The sequence below is a fragment of the Perissodus microlepis genome, chromosome 6 (genome assembly GCF_051167445.1).
Source record: "Perissodus microlepis isolate ML-2025 ecotype Zambia chromosome 6, ASM5116744v1, whole genome shotgun sequence".
NCBI lineage: Eukaryota > Metazoa > Chordata > Actinopteri > Cichliformes > Cichlidae > Perissodus > Perissodus microlepis.
In genome coordinates, this window is record NC_140466.1 from 4,465,256 (window position 1) to 4,481,074 (window position 15,819).

General features: G+C 41.3%; 1 protein-coding gene and 1 pseudogene across 3 annotated transcripts in view; both read right to left on the reverse strand.

Moving 5' to 3' along the window:
- The window catches only part of LOC146384861 (SEC14-like protein 1), a 37,675-nt gene extending 30,159 nt beyond the window's left edge, over positions 1–7,516 (reverse strand). Inside the window, exons 1-3 of one of the 3 annotated variants that reach the window (XM_084930279.1) lie at positions 7,146–7,516; positions 6,664–6,679; positions 5,335–5,418 (exon numbers count right to left, since the gene is read on the reverse strand). In XM_084930279.1, the coding sequence (XP_084786405.1) occupies positions 5,335–5,418; positions 6,664–6,669 (90 nt within the window). In that variant the 5' untranslated portion in view covers positions 6,670–6,679; positions 7,146–7,516. The remainder of the gene's footprint in view (positions 1–5,334; positions 5,419–6,663; positions 6,680–7,145) is intronic. The other 2 variants (XM_084930282.1, XM_084930281.1) reach the window with 2 other exon arrangements.
- A 20-nt stretch (positions 7,517–7,536) lies between these two features.
- On the reverse strand, positions 7,537–14,930 carry LOC146384862 (uncharacterized; annotated as a pseudogene).
- Positions 14,931–15,819: the final 889 nt, after the last annotated feature.

Here is a 15,819-nt window from a genome sequence, read left to right on the forward strand (position 1 = left end):
TTGTTGCTGGGAGTTGGAACCCTATTAGTTAGGTTGCTTAATATTTACGCTAAGTACTCTTTAAAATAGCAGAATAGGGAGGATGGTGTAGGTTTAAGTTTATTAGATTGATCAGTATTGCTGAACTATGAAATATTTTTTTTTTTTTTTGCATACAGGTATAACAGAATAGCTTTAGTGTAGTTGTTGTTTTAAACTTGAGTATGAACTTATACAAAATGCAGCAAGATATTTAAAAAAAACAGTTTTGTTGATTAAAAAACACTATATCGGATTCATATCGGTATCGGCAGATATCCAAATTTATGATATCGGTATCGGACATAAAAAAGTGGTATCGTGCCATCTCTATTAGGTACCAGCTTCACACAACAAACACCAGGTTCCGGTGTACCTTTGTGTTGTGTGTACCAGTGAAGTAAGTGTGCGATACATGCTTTCACTCTCCAACCTCAACCTTCAACTCTAACAGTGTTCGTCCCACGGAGAGAAAAAAAAGCAAAAAACAAAAACTGAAATTCAGAGAATCGGACGTCACGCTGCTGTAGCCCTAGGTGACTGTATTTGTAGGTCAAGTTCAGTTTAGTAAGTAGTTAACACCATCTGGGCCCCTCATTTTTCTCTTCAGTCTCTTCCCCCCTTTCTTCTTGTGGCATCCTTTAAGACCCGCAAGTTTAGTTTACCCTGCTACATTTCCTCTCGTCCTTTGTATCATCTGATTACAAAACTTTCTTTAATGCATTTATGCCACATTTTGACAATTGTAAAATGTCTTGTTCATATTCTAATCATCTTTAAAACAATCCAGTTTCATTCTGAAGCTCACCGTGAAAACATTAATTATCTAAAGTACACTGTATCTTTTTGGTGCTCTAACTAATAAGGAGAGTTAAGTCACTAAGAAGCACGTTTCCCGCGTCGTTGCTGCCTGTAATTCCAGTAGGTATTGTACCAACATGGAACATCCTGTTTTTTCTCCACAGAAACTCTGCTGGGATTGGAGAACAGGACCAGAGCACTTTGTCTTTGTGGATTAGCCACAGACGCATATGTTTCCATGGAGCAGGTCAGGCTAGCGAAGGGCTTTCATTCGTTTAATACCCTCTCTCCCTCTGTAGCATGAGTATTAATCTGGGAGCTGAGGGACTTCAGGAATAGTTATTGTCCTTTAAGCTCAACTATAACAGCATGGACTTAGTGGATAATAACTACTCCAGGGTCAGCCAAATTTTTATTTCTCCTGTGGCTGTTGAAGTCATTCTTCATCTGTGGATGTGTTCTAGAAACAACCCTCCCCGCAGGCATAAAACAGCAGCAAGGGGTGTATTGCGTTGCGTTTTTGACATTCCACTGTGACTCCCTGAGGATAAACTGGAGGCTCTGAGACTGGACTGGTGCGATAACAGCAGCAACAACTATATTTCCTGTTATTGAGATGTGGACAGAGAAACAAGGGATTGCTGTGGCCAAGGGAAATTTAAAAAAAAAAAAAAATGCTGATATATTTCCTTACTTCAGTAATAGAGAAACAGACCCACTTTGTGGAGAGATAAGAAGGTTATCAAGGTCAATACTAATGCACATCAATGTTTGTGTACTTTTAGACAGCTCAAACAAACCCAGTAGGCAATTGCTGATACAAAGCCACCAACTGAGCTGTGCTTTCCAACGGACAAGAGGTTTTGTGATTGAGTTACCTACCAAAGAAGTTAATTATGTTTTATTAGGATGCATACTGAACATTTCTCACCAGTGACTCACAATTTCTTAAAAATCAGGGAGGAGAATAAAGCTGAAGCTTTAGTTACCTGCCATGTGTAGTTCTGACAAGTTTATTTGGATAATCTTTGGCAATTACACTGCAATGTGCTTCACAGTGCCAACAAAACAAATCAAAACAGGTATAACACCACTCTACGATACACACTATTCCCTTAACAGTTACTTTCAAAGGACTGATTTAAAGTCAGATTTGAACAACAACAAGCAGAGTTGGGCATGACTGCACATTTAAGGTCAACTGCATTGCATTCCAGCTCCAAAGCAGCTGCAGGAGCTGATACGTGCAATAACAGAGACACTGCAACACATGTCACCAACACTGGGAATACTGAGAATCCATGTTCAGAAGAAGGTGCAGTAAATGCTGCAGAACAAAAACAGCTAAAGGGCATCTGTGACTCGAGCCTGATTTATGCAACAGCACAATGAAACCACAGCAGTGTTAGATAGATCTTGGAAACTCTCTGATAGCACCTGTCAGTGAGCCGAGTGGCTTCTCAGGGTTAAGAGAAGAGAGGCGGTATTTCATCTTGACAAAAAGAATGCAGCGTGTGGCTTTCAGAGGAGAACATGGAGCCTCAGTTTTTAGCTCAGTAAAAGGGTTTTTCAAAGCACTAACAGTAACCAAACAACAGACTCAAGTGGACAGAAAGCACCAAATTCCTCAAAGCTAAGTGTCAAATATAATCCCCTACCAGACCAGAAGAATAAGCCATTACTGGCAAATTTTTCAGAAGCCTCTGGCAAAAGGAACCATAAGAACGAATAGCACGGTCAATACAGGGAAATGAACAGATCTTAGTTATTTGGACATACCCTGCATAATTCCATGTAAAGCATGGGTGTAAAACTCATTGTAATCTGCATGCCACAGAAATCCCAATTTGATTTTGAGTGGGCCACACACTACATCCATTGCATAATAACCAATAAAAAGCCCTCTAAGCTGATTCTCTTTCTGTAAATATGTTTAAGTACACACAGAAAACCCTAACATTTCTTTAGCTTTACAAACTTGATGAGCAGTCTGACATATCTCAAGTTAAATATGTCCCAGTTTTTCCACACTGCAAAAAATACAACTGTATGGAAGCAAATAAAAATCTGTTAGAATGGTTCCCACACTTTGTTTGACACCACGGACGTAAACCAAAAATGAAAGCGGTCCTCACACAAAGAACCTGGTCTGTGTTGGTACAGTGCATCAGAAGTAGACATCGGTGTTCATGTTGGCTTCCCACAAGCCCAGGATGTTCTTATTGCTGTATAACTGTACTGCTGTGGTGACAGACCTACTACTATAGCGGAAGTGAGAGGAGAGGTTTCACTTGGTTTATAAAAAAAAAAAAAAAAAAAAAAAGAGCCACCAAGGGTTGTGACGCACCATTAAGTCTGCTCTGCAGTGTCTGCAAAAACACTCACTGCAGAGAAAAGTCACAGGGAGGGGAAGAGACTCCAAATGCAAACTCAGCTTCAAACTGACTGCAATGTCCATTTTACCCCAGCAATAATTCAAATTACCAACACCGTATTGTGCATGAGTCATAATGTCATACAATACAAAATTAAAAGCTAAAGAGGTCCGCCGTCTGTTGCTGGCCTAGTTTAAAAACATCAAGGGGTTACTCCATTAGTTTTGTCCCATCTTCAAAAAGCACACGGGGTGGATTATCTGGGGCTTACAAATTACATACAAGTCAGTTTCACTATTATTACCATTTCCCCCCTTTGGCTGCGTGTGTACAACCAGGTGTGGGTACGGGCCAGCTATTTATAGCCATCTCTTTGCCTGCTGCTCAGTCCAGCCTGTGCTAAGGAGATTTAGTGTTCCTGCATCCTGGTTCTTGTCCGTGTCGAAAGCTGATTTCCATTTAAAGAAAACTGCACCTGCAGCACAACACAGTGCTGAAGGGAGGTGAAACTACAAACCAACTTCATGCAGGAATTTAAATAGATAATTAAGAAAAAAGTACATATTGCTGACGTTATCAGCACAGTAGAGCTGTTTGTCTAAAACTGGTGGTTGTATAATCAGAGCGAGTGCCTGCAAACGTGTACTGATACCACATTACTGACAAGCAGCAGCTGAGGTCAAAGCACTGCTGAGCAAAGCATCCATTGGGCTTGTTTTTACAGAGCCGTTTGCCTCATTCTTTTCTCCGTGTAAAAGCAAAACAGGTCTCACTTAAATGACAGACCATTGCTATGACAAGTGAATCTGATTCATGTTACAGACCCAGAGTTGTCATGACACCACAGCAGGAAAAGCTATTACACCATAGGGGTTTAGTCAGTTCTGTTTTCCTGTGAACAAACTCTTACATCAACCAATCTCCTGCCCCTGCAGCTCTCCAGCAAGGAGAGATTAGTGAATTTGTGAGGCAGGCTAAATGCCAAAAAAGGGTAACAGAACAAGTCCACATTTGAGGGATGGAGAACACAAATGGCACTAGGAACACTTCTAAGACACCCATTTAGAAAAGCGCAAAAAGAAGAGAGGAACAAGCAAATCCATTCTGTGCACTTGACACAGGCACTCGTGACTGACAGTGTACAAAAAACACACTAAAAGCAAATCAGGGCAGGGAATTTTTTATGCTGCAAGCAGACTACCAGCACAAAGACTGGTGGGACTTTCAGTTTGCCATAAAAACACAGTCTTGTTGTACATTCAGCTACCAACAAGTGTGCACAGTGGTTCTACATCTTACTGAACAAATGAACAGATCTTAAACCACAAGATGACAAGCCACATGAGGCAGTCAGCTGTTTCAGGGGGCTACATGGTAAATGGTAAATGGCCTGTATTTGTATAGCGCTTTACTAGTCCCTAAGGATCCCAAAGCGCTTTACACATCCAGTCATCCACCCATTCACACACACATTCACACACTGGTGATGACAAGCTACATTGTAGCCACAGCCACCCTGGGGCGCACTGACAGAGGCGAGGCTGCCGGACACTGGCGCCACCGGGCCCTCTGACCACCACCAGTAGGCAACGGGTGAAGTGTCTTGCCCAAGGACACAACGACCGAAACTGTCCAAGCCGGGGCTCGAACCGGCAACCTTCCAATTACAAGGCGAACTCCCAACTCTTGAGCCACGATATGGCCCATGGCCCATGAGTGTGAGTGTTCCTTGCATGGGTTTGACCTCCTAATTATCTACCAAATCTAAAGCTGAGTGGGAGGCATCATTTAGTGCCTTTTATCTGTCTCTTCACAGGATTACTTTGAAACGACCAAGCCTACGTCTGTAAAAACCTTGCGGAGAGGTCTACAAACCTTCCAAACAGGCTATTGAGGATGTTCTCTTTTAGCTACGCTACAGTTTATCGTTGCAGTTAATCATTGGCTTCTTCAAGACAGTAACACAAAACAGACTGCATGCATTTTCAATCTCTGAGCTACTCACATGTAAGGTGCATAATTCAGTGACTAACTCCAAACCTTTGAAGCAACCACCTGTGTACATTGCATAACTGCATCTATTGCATACAAAATACATGTGGACAGGTGGTGTACTGCGAGTAAAGATAAAAACACTTACCGCCATCACCAGCTCAAAGGGATGCTTGTACACCCGCACAGGTGACTGGTATTTCTGCACCATGATTGGGATTATGCCAACGATCTGAACAGAAGAACATAAGATCAAAATCAATCAGCAGTGATTACAGACATTTGGGGAAGAAATCTAAGAAGCGGGGCTGTATCTGAGTCATTCTTTAGAATAACCACTTGCTAAGTGCTAAAATTACAGCATTATAGCTGCATCTGGTCCTTCAACGAGAGGCTTGATGTGCAATTAGGATGAGCTGTGTTTTGGCTGACTGATGGCGTGATGCCGAGTGAAGCCAAGTGCTGCTGTGTGTGTGTGTGTGTGTGTTTCCTTATCTGAAGGGAACTCTCCTGACCAAGGCCCTCGCTGATCAATGGATGCAGCATTTCTTACTACTTTATCACATAAGCAGTGCTGCTGCAATGGCTTATCACTGCAAACTACAGGAGTATAACTATGCTAACATCAGCTGCAGAAGCTTGGGTCAAAGCTGCACATGACAGCACTCTAACAAGGTTTTCCCTACCCATCAAAAATGTTTGTGCACAACAGAGAAGCTTTGGGGTTCCAAAGGAAAATCACCAAGATGGATAAAAATATATTTTAGTCCAGTTCAGTTTTAATACAGGAAAAAAATCCTGTCTATTTAAATATAAAACAGCAAGGTAAGGTAAACAACTAGAGCAGTGGTGCATCAAATATGCAGCCCAGGGCATTTCCACTTCTTTGAACTGTAACTTACAGCTGTGACATGAGGAAAACCTGAGATTTCTCCCACTGTCTAAAAAAATTGCTTTTAAAAAAAAAAGAAAAAAAAAAAAAAGGATTTAACAAGTACTAACTAATGATATCTGGCATTTGTTTTTCTGGGGAGTAGGGTAAGAGGTCTTTCACGTGGGCTTATAGTTGCAGTTTTTAAAAAAAAAAAAAAAGTTTGAATCTGACCCAGGAGTTGTGTTGTGTTATTTGTCAGGCCCATTTGAGACCCACAAACTGGGTGTGACACTCCTGACTTAGAGCACTAACACAGAGAGAACAGCATGAGAGTCAATTTAAATTAAAAAAGTACAGATCAGTCCTTGGATTTCATGTGTTTTTGCTCAGCGTGTTGCTACATGTCTGTAACTCCTGCTATGCTTTGATGGGTATATGTCTGCAAGGAGGGGTGTGAGCCAACGTCCCTGCACTACTTAATAAAGGGATCAGGGCGGACAGACTAATAATAACCAGTCTAGGTCACACAGGATACATACTGCTACAGTATCCCTTTGCTAAACACCACATGTCTTGACGATTGCTACTGCAGTACATAATTACCGTCATGCTTCAGGATCTGTTGGCAATTTCAAAGACACAAACAAGACAATTACTTCAGAACGTGCTAATTAGGAGACTTCAGTGACCGATATGCCCGTTAAGTTTAGTACCCAACCATCTTTACTGATCGCTTCCCACTGATTTTAAGCAGCCTCTTCTCACGGTTTACTCGTTTTTGTTTTTTGTTCTAGCTTGTTTTGGTCTTCTGCTTAAAGGAACTATTTGTAACGACACAGTTTTAACTAATCCAAAACTGACTTTTTTGTCCTCAATTTTCAACACTTTTAAAAAAATATTAAACAAATATTTTTTAAAGAAAAAAAAGATGGGGATTTCGGTACTGACTCATAGTGGTTAACAGCATTTGAAACGACGGCTTGCTAGCTGCCACACAAACAGTGCTCGCTGAGACTAGCCGCGTAACTACCGCTAACTTTATAAGTCGATATTATCTTGACACACATCAAATTAACGGATCTTACCTGTGATTTAGAAAGGTAAAGAAATGTTGTTAACAGGTTGATTCTTGTCAGTGGTCGTTTCTTCTGTGAGGGCTATCCGACGGAACTCACGCCATTTCCCTCTTCGGCTCTACACTTCTCCGGCTCCAGCGGCTAACAGCAGTTAGCTTTGTTATGCTAGCTGGCCATTAAGCCGGAATATTTATCAAACCCTTTGGCGAGTCCTCCTCAGAGCCTCACAGCGACGAGCATCCCAAGATCAACAAACTGAATATCCCTTATAGCTCGCTGTTAAATCACGCCTATAAGTAGATGGTGTTTGGACACAGGAGACGGTCTCCCTCCCTCGCTGTCATGCCTGTGGTACCGTCGCTCCTCCCCGTTTTCTAAGCTCAGTTTTTTTCCACCTCTTTCATAAAACCCGCAGCGTGCCCGACCTCTTCTGTTCAAGTGAAGGACACACAGCAGAGGACAGTCAGTATTATCATTGCAATTCTGAAAACATTAAATAAAAAAAATAAAAAATAAATGCTTCTCTGCTTTTACGTTTTACATTTTAGCTCTAAATATTGGGAGTTTTACGGTACAGCAGGTGAAACAAGCTGTGTTAATCTGACAGATGACGCTGTGCTGGTTGCATAAGCTGTAAATGCCCCTTATGGGCTGTGTGTGCACTGTAGTTCATGTTCTCTGCAATAAAATGATAATTCAGTTGACACGAGGACGTTTTTATTATTATTCTGACTTGATTCTTAATTTAAAGTTTACGTAGATCGGGGTGATTAAAGAATTTTCAAAAGTGTTTGTGTGGGGGTAGAGGGCACAAGAAATTTGAATATTTGATCATTCACTGACATAGAAAACATATGCAGGTGACAGGTAAAGGGCCTGGTTTACTCTAACTGCCTATGTGGCTCTCACTCTGCCATAGAGGTCAATATATATATATAAGTATGAATGATTATTAGGAGGATGTAAAGAAAGAGAGGACAAAAAGGAGGAACTTATGTGCCAAAAAGGGGGCTACCACCTTATCTGTCCAGATTACTGGTGTTTCTGTTATGAGTTAGATCATGTTAATTTGTGAGTGCAAACAGGGTCCATACGTATTTTAAGTGGTTTATATAGCTTAAATTTTAGAGTTTTTGAGTTTAATTACTTTTACTTAGTTGTCTACAGTTTCTGGCCTCATCCTGAGAAGTTTACCCTACAAAGAAAAGTTGTTTGGTGCTGGTCTCTTACAGCTGCTTTACGTGTGTAGTACTAACAGCATTGTGTAATACTTACACAAAGATGTAAGATTAGGCACTGTCTCAGCGATGCTGCAAAATAATGTTGTGAATACATTACAGTTATTTTCCAAAAAGTCACTTTTCACCAGCCCAGCACCAAAGTCATTTCTATTCACCTGAGCCAACTCAGGTGAATAGAAATGAATACATCTGAGGGACAGCTCAGGTTGAGTGGTTTGAAAAAAGTACAAGAGGTACATTTCAGATCATTTGGACATATGTTAAATATGTAACTGCTAGGAAATAAAAAAGAGGAAGACAGAAGATTCATGGATGCTATAAAGGAGGACATGCAGAAGGTTGATGTGACAGAGGAGGATGCAAGGGATGGGGTGAGATTGAGGTCACCTCTAAAGGGAGCAGGTGGAAGAAGAAGAACTCAATTAGTTGTTTAACACATTAGTTAATGAAGATAAATTTAAGTCAAGTCAAATCAAGCGGCTATGTAGTCATTTCAGCCATGTACAGTGGTACAGTACACAGTGAAACAAGACAGCGTTCCTCCAAGATAATGGTGCTACATATAATAGACAGTCCACACAGAACTACATGAAGTGCAAGTGTTCAAACATTGAACGATAGAGACACACAACAGTGTAGACACAACAGTGCAGCAGAAAAGTGCAACAATGGGTTGTGCAAAAAGACTGAGCATTGTGCAAAAAGTACTTGAAGTAATGGGATGTATGAATGTGTGTGTGTGTGTGTGTGTGTGTGTGTGTGTGTGTGTGTGTGTGTGTGTGTGTGTGTTCATGCAGATACGTTTTTGAGCCAGTGACATGAATGAAGGTATGTGTGTTTGTGTCAGTCCAGAACCTGAGTGCTCATGTGTCTGACAGTTTGGGGGAAGGAACTGTTTCACAGTTTGGCATTGAGGGCCTGAATGCTCTGGTACCTTTTGCCAGAAGCCAGCAGGATGAAGAGTGTGTGTGAGGGGTGTGTGCGGTCCTCCACAATGCTGGTGGCTTTGTGGATGGAGCGGGTGTCAGTGATAGAGGGAAGAGAGGTGAGAAGGGGTTAATGGGAGATGGGCTTTTCTCAGCTTTTGCAGGAAGTAGAGACGCTATTGGGCTTTCGTAGCTATTGAGCTGGTTTTGGGGGACCAGGACAGGTTCTCTGCTTTGGTGTTCTGTGATCACCAAGGAATTTGGCGCTCTCAATGAGCTCCACAGAGGATCCAACGATGTTAAGTGGACAGTGATATCTCTGTGCTCCCCTGAAGTCAACAATCATCTCTTTTGTTCTGTCCACATTCACAGACAGGTTGTTGACTCTACACCAGTCCATTAACTGTTGCAACTCCTCTCTGTATGCTGACTTGTCTTTCTTGCTGATGAGACACAGCACAGTCATGTCATCAGCAGACTTGATGATGTGGTTCAAACTGTGCATTGCTGCACAGTCGTGAGTCAGCAGAGTGAACAGCAGTGGGCTGAGCACATAGCCCTGAGGGGCTCCAGTGCTCAGTGTTGTGGTGTTGGAGATGCTGTTACTGATCCAGACTGTCTGAGGTCTCTCCGTCAGAAAGTCCAGGATCCAGTTGCAGAGGGCGGCGTGCAGGACCAGCAGGCTCAGTTTTCCAATCAGGTGCTGAGAAATGATCGTGTTGAACGCTAAACTGAAATCTATGAACAGCATTTGTACATATGTGTCTTTATTGTCCAGGTGGGTGAGGCCAGATGTAGGTTGGTGGTAATGGCATCCTCTGTTGACCGGTTGGGGTGATAGTCAGTGGAGTGGCAGCAGGGTCTTAATGAGCCTCATGACGAGCCTCTTGAAGCACTTCATCATGATGGGTGTGAGTGCAACGGGACGGTAGTCACCGAGGCAGGACACAAAGAACTTCTTTGGCACAGGAGCGATGATGGTGGCCTTGAGGCAGATTGGGAAGACAGCAGTACTCAGGGAGTATAATACTGTCACTAGTTTATGAGTAGTAGAAATGCAAATAATCATGTCTTTGTCTGCAAAATACAGTATATAAAGAGTTACAGGACTCTCCCACAGACCACAGCAGGAGCTTCACACACTGGCTCATACTCATAATACAAGTCAGAGCTTTACATTAAAAATGTTAAGTGTGTTTTCAAAATTGGAGTTTATAGTTGGTTTGGTTGGCAGTTCATGTTTTGCCTTAGCTAAAATGACATATTTATACTTCCAATAGCATTAACATACTACACGGGTCATGAAGAAGACCTTTGTAATTTTCATTGTCAGTGGGCTAAAGAACTTAATTAAAACATTCTAACAGAAATGTAAATGCTGTAATTTGATTCTTTTGATAAACTATGTAACTTGGATGGATGCGATGCTGGCGTGACCACAGTGCACACGTGTGATGTTGCTCACAGTGGTCCTGTCACAGTGCGGGGAAAGTAGGACCCAAATGCAGGACTTTCTGAATGGAGATGGTGCGTTTATTTACAATGAAAAGAAACTATAAAACAGTGCCAACAATCCACAGTGTCTGTGTTCTCTGAGCGCTCGTTCCTAATCCCCGTGCCGTGATCCGTGGTAAGTGTTTAGTCCTCCTCGGTGCCTTTGTACAACAGTGTGCCGCTACCGCCACACGTTTCCACAATCCACCTGGAAACGAGAGAGTCCACAGTGAGTACCGTCCCATCCACCGGCCGACAAAAACACTTTAACCATTCCAACAGGAAAAGTTCAGAGAACACAGTAAACAGAGCAAGAGCACTGACTATGTTCCTAGTTTAACAATCCCGCACTGGCTGCCTCTCCGATCCTCTCTTGAGTAGTGTTTCCTTGACGATCCACAACAGGTGGCTGATTAAACCAGGTGTGGCTGGCTCAAAGGCTGAAGACTCTCCAGGCCTGGTATGGCAGCAAAACTCACACACTGCAACACACACACCCAAACACAGAGACAGGGAAACAAGGGACCAGGAGCAGATCACACCAACAACAACAATAAACAATCCACATAGTCAGATAGAAATTATAATACTCATTAAACCCAAGAACAATGCATGAGCCCTGACCCAGGCCCATCAGGTCCATGGGCCTGGGTCAGGGAGTTTGTGTGTTTGCTCAGACACATGAAAGGTTAGAGGGAACATTGTCTGCAGGAAGAGGTGTATTAGACATTCTTATTATTAGAACTGCTGTCTGAACTCTGTCATACCATCATCTTCATCAGAGCTTTGGCACGCGTCCCTGGAGTTTGGAAGATCCTGAGGTATTCCTCTCTGACACCCTTCAGTGGCAGTTACATAAAGTACATTATATCTTATTGGCATAAATATTGTTCATAATGGGTTGATTTTTATTTTCAAATTAAGAAAAATTGTTGAAAAATGTCCAATTCTGTAAATGATTAAAGGTTGCCATCTTGCTGTCTTCTTTTCCAAAACTCACTGCAAAACTTTAAGGTTGTTTAGACACTAATTAAACCGTGTTTTAGTTAACAAATAAATGTGAACCTTCATGATATTAAATTTCATTTACTTTTATAAAACCAGTGTCTGGCATATAGTTCAGTTTGTGTGAATCCAAATGTTTGTCTCCATCTAGTGTTTAGTTAAATCATTACAAAACTGTTTGACTAAACCATGTCGTCTTTTACTATTAAAAAAGCTTTTTAAAGCAATTCTTGACCCAAAAAATCTGTCTGTAGTCTCAAAACATATTTAGCCTTATATGTTTGTATGTTCCCTATTTCCTCCAAGACAAGTGACCCAATCTTGATGAAACTTTAACTAAACAATGCCTAGGCCACTGTGAGTGCCAACATTTATAAGTTATAGGCAAATATTTTTATATAAATTCCTAAATCATGTACTATTGACAGTTCAGCTGAGCACCAAAGACAATGTCATAGTATAGGATGGAATGTCAGATCACAATGGTGTCTCACAATGTATCATAATAGCATTGTAACTATTTATGTGTGTTTATGTTTCTATATAAAAAAATTTGGGGTAGTTCAAGACTTTTGCACAATACTGCTATAACTGTTAGATTATTATTTACTTTTTTAATTAACAACAAACAGAATAATTGTGAAATGGTGAAAAAACGTCTACAAGCATGTTTGTGATGCTGAGTAAACTGAATCTCCACTGAAATCAGAGCCTATTCTCACAGTGATTAAAACATGCAGCAGCCTAAAAGCTTTAAAAATAGTAAGAGAGAAAAAAACAGATCCAAGTTATTTTTCAGTTGTTGTTGTCTTTTATTTTCCAATTGTTTTTTGTAATAAATTTGGAATTTCCAATAGGAGAATCTGGAGGAAAGCCAGGAACACAGGATGAACCCCAGAGAGCGGCTGAGGGAGCAAAATACTCCTAAACCTTCCTCTGATGATCACCCACAGAACCACTATGGTGCTTAGAATTCAGTACGATGTTATAGAGATATAGCACCATAGGCAAAGACCCTACAAAAAAACCCTCCAACAATCAGATGATCCCCTATGAACAAGCACATGGCGACAGTGGGAAGGAAAAACTCCCTTTTAACAGGAAGAAACATTCGGCAGAACCAGGTTCAGGGAGGGGCGGCCATCTGCCGCGACCGGTTGGGGGTGATGGAAAAGAGAACCATCTTTCCAAAAAGCTGGTACATTCATTCAGATGACAAAAGTATTCTGGACACTAGTTTAAACAAGCTGAGCTAATTTAGGAGAGACATTAACAACTGGCCAGTGACAGACACATGGTGAGTGTACTCTTGTCTTACCTTGTGTTTTGAAAAAAGCCAAATTAGCATTTTTTTAAATTATCCAATGTATTACATTTAACATTACAGCTTATGTGTCCAATAATCATTATCTGTGCACTATTTTTAAATAGTTGCACATGTCCCAACTTTTGAAAAGATGATTGTTTGTAGGTCTTTTTAAAATTCCAGATCTCCTTTGTTAACTTAACTGTCTAAGAGGTATTTTAACAAGCCCTACATTGCATTTATTTTTATCTTGAGAAATGAGCCTCAGATCAGTTTAAGATAAAAATTACAGAACAGGGTTTGTCCAGACCGGTGGGTTTGTCACTGTATAGTCAAGTCTGTGAATGTCACTGTCCAGGGCTCTATTGAGCGTGTTGAAAAGACGAGAAAACCAGCCAGTACTCTTCTTGAGAGTACTGGCTGGTGATGTGTTTGAAGGCAGGGGTATTTTTTGTTCACTACTTTCTTCACTGGGGGACTCTGGTGTTGGAATCTCACGCACTGGAGAAAGTTTACCATCCTGGACAACTCTCCATATCATCCCAGAATTCTTTGACCTTACTAAAGATTTCTGGAGCTGTGACACTAAAACCTCTGAAACAGCAATCTCAAATGCTTCGTCACCAGATTCCATGGCAGCCTGCAACAAGTATTTGGATCCAAACTCCTTGCACAGCTTTTTATAGATGGGGATGTGCAGGTTTTCAACACTTGGTGGGGGAATGGAATCCAGTTCTTTTTCAGCCCTCATTGTTACACCACCCAGTAATTGACTCAGGTCCGTTTAGTATGGATGTTCTGGTTTTTGATGCGATATGGTCGACTAACTTAGCAAGAAGCACGGTAAGAAAGGTCATGTTGACTGGACAGTCAGGAGACTCCAGACTTGGAGAAGAATTCTCCTGGCAGGCTAAAATCAATGCTGAAGGGACAAATGTTTCTGAATACTTAGGGAGCTCTGGAGTTGGAGGAGGACTCAGATTATCCGTGCACAATGAATTCTCTAAGGAACAGTCACTTATTTGTGGGATTTCTGCATCTTCCTCCTCCTCCACATCTAGACAGCAAGTCTGCTTACAGTTAGAGTCTGAGCATGTCATGCTGTCAGATGCCTTGTCTGTGATTTGTCTGCTGACATTCAAGATGCATTCAAAAATCTCAGTCACATTATACACCATTTGTATAATGCTCATACCTGTCACTGAGCCATGAGTTTTTGGGGTAGGAGCTGGCCCTGTGATACGAGCCAGCGACGTGTTGAAAACAGCTTTACTAATATATCCGAGTTGTGGGACTTACCTTGTGCCATGGACAGGGCTTCACCAAAACAGTGATGAAGGGTGTTTCTGAAGCTGGCTTGAATATTATTTTCTGTTACTCTGCAGCAGCTGCACCCATCCTGCAAACTTACCTTATCTCCACATGCATGATTGTGCCCCTTGGCAAGAACCTGAGGTTCTACAACCTCCAGGACCAAGGCGCTAATTTCTTCTATAATCGCATGGCACATGTTGGACAACAGAATGACAACTTTTGATCCAGGGTCACCATCGGCTAAAGACGCCCACTGACTAAAAGATGAAAAAAAGATAAATAGTTGAGAAAACAAACATTTAATCAGAGTATACGTGTGTATTAGTGATCATTTTTGCTGCTTGTAAGCTTGATGGCTTTAAATGTGTGACTTACTCCTCTGAAACACCTTTCACATAGGGGGTGATGATTTTTCCAAGATTTTCCAGGGTCAGAAGAGGCAATTTCAAATGCCTGCAATCCAATTCTCCCATTTCCTCCAACATCTAGAAAGAAAAGGCAGTCAGGTTTTTAGAAATCTTTGACACAATAACAAAATGTTCTGCAATGGGATTTTAAAATCGTCACTGTTAAATGCTTTGCACTACAGTTCACTAATGAAATCCAACAACTGATAAGACAAAAATATATGTGTGATATGTCACACTAACAATATACAGTATATTAACAATTTGACATTTTATATAGCAATGTACTGAAGCTTATTTGATCAGGAATAAAAGTAATTTATCCAAAAATGCTAAATGCTCAACTTTGTTTTGTTTCCTTCGTTTTTTTGATTTTTTGTTTTGTTTTTTTTACCTTATCCGGTTGGAGCAACAAAATGATTTCCACAGATTTCCTTCTGTTCACTTCACTAAATTCTGTCATGTCTTTACCGTTTAGCACAATTGCAAACTGCACGTTTTTCAAATTATTTCCAAGTATTGATTAACTGCTGAAACTTCTTCACGACGAAAGTCTGTCTACAGTTTGAATTCTCGGGTTCTAGAATAATAAAGCTGACATCACAAAGCTGACATTTGATGAGTGCGTCTAGTCACTCAACAGAAACCGCATTACTTAAAGTCTCTAGTGGCATTATGATGTCAGCTGACTCCGGAGCATCCTCAGTCATGGTTTTGTTGGACTTGACATCTGCCTTTGACACCATTGACCATACCATCCTGATTAACAGGCTCCGGGACATAGTCGGTGTGTCCGGTCTGGCTCTGGAGTGGTTTCGGTCGTACCTCTCCAACAGATCTTTTAGTGTTTTTGCGAATCGGTTTATGTCACATTCTAAGGATCTGACATGTGGGGTACCGCAGGGTTCAGTTCTGGGTCCTATTCTTTTTCTTTTGTACATGTTACCTCTAGGACTTATAATCAGGCAGTTCCCTGAGGTGTGTTATCAC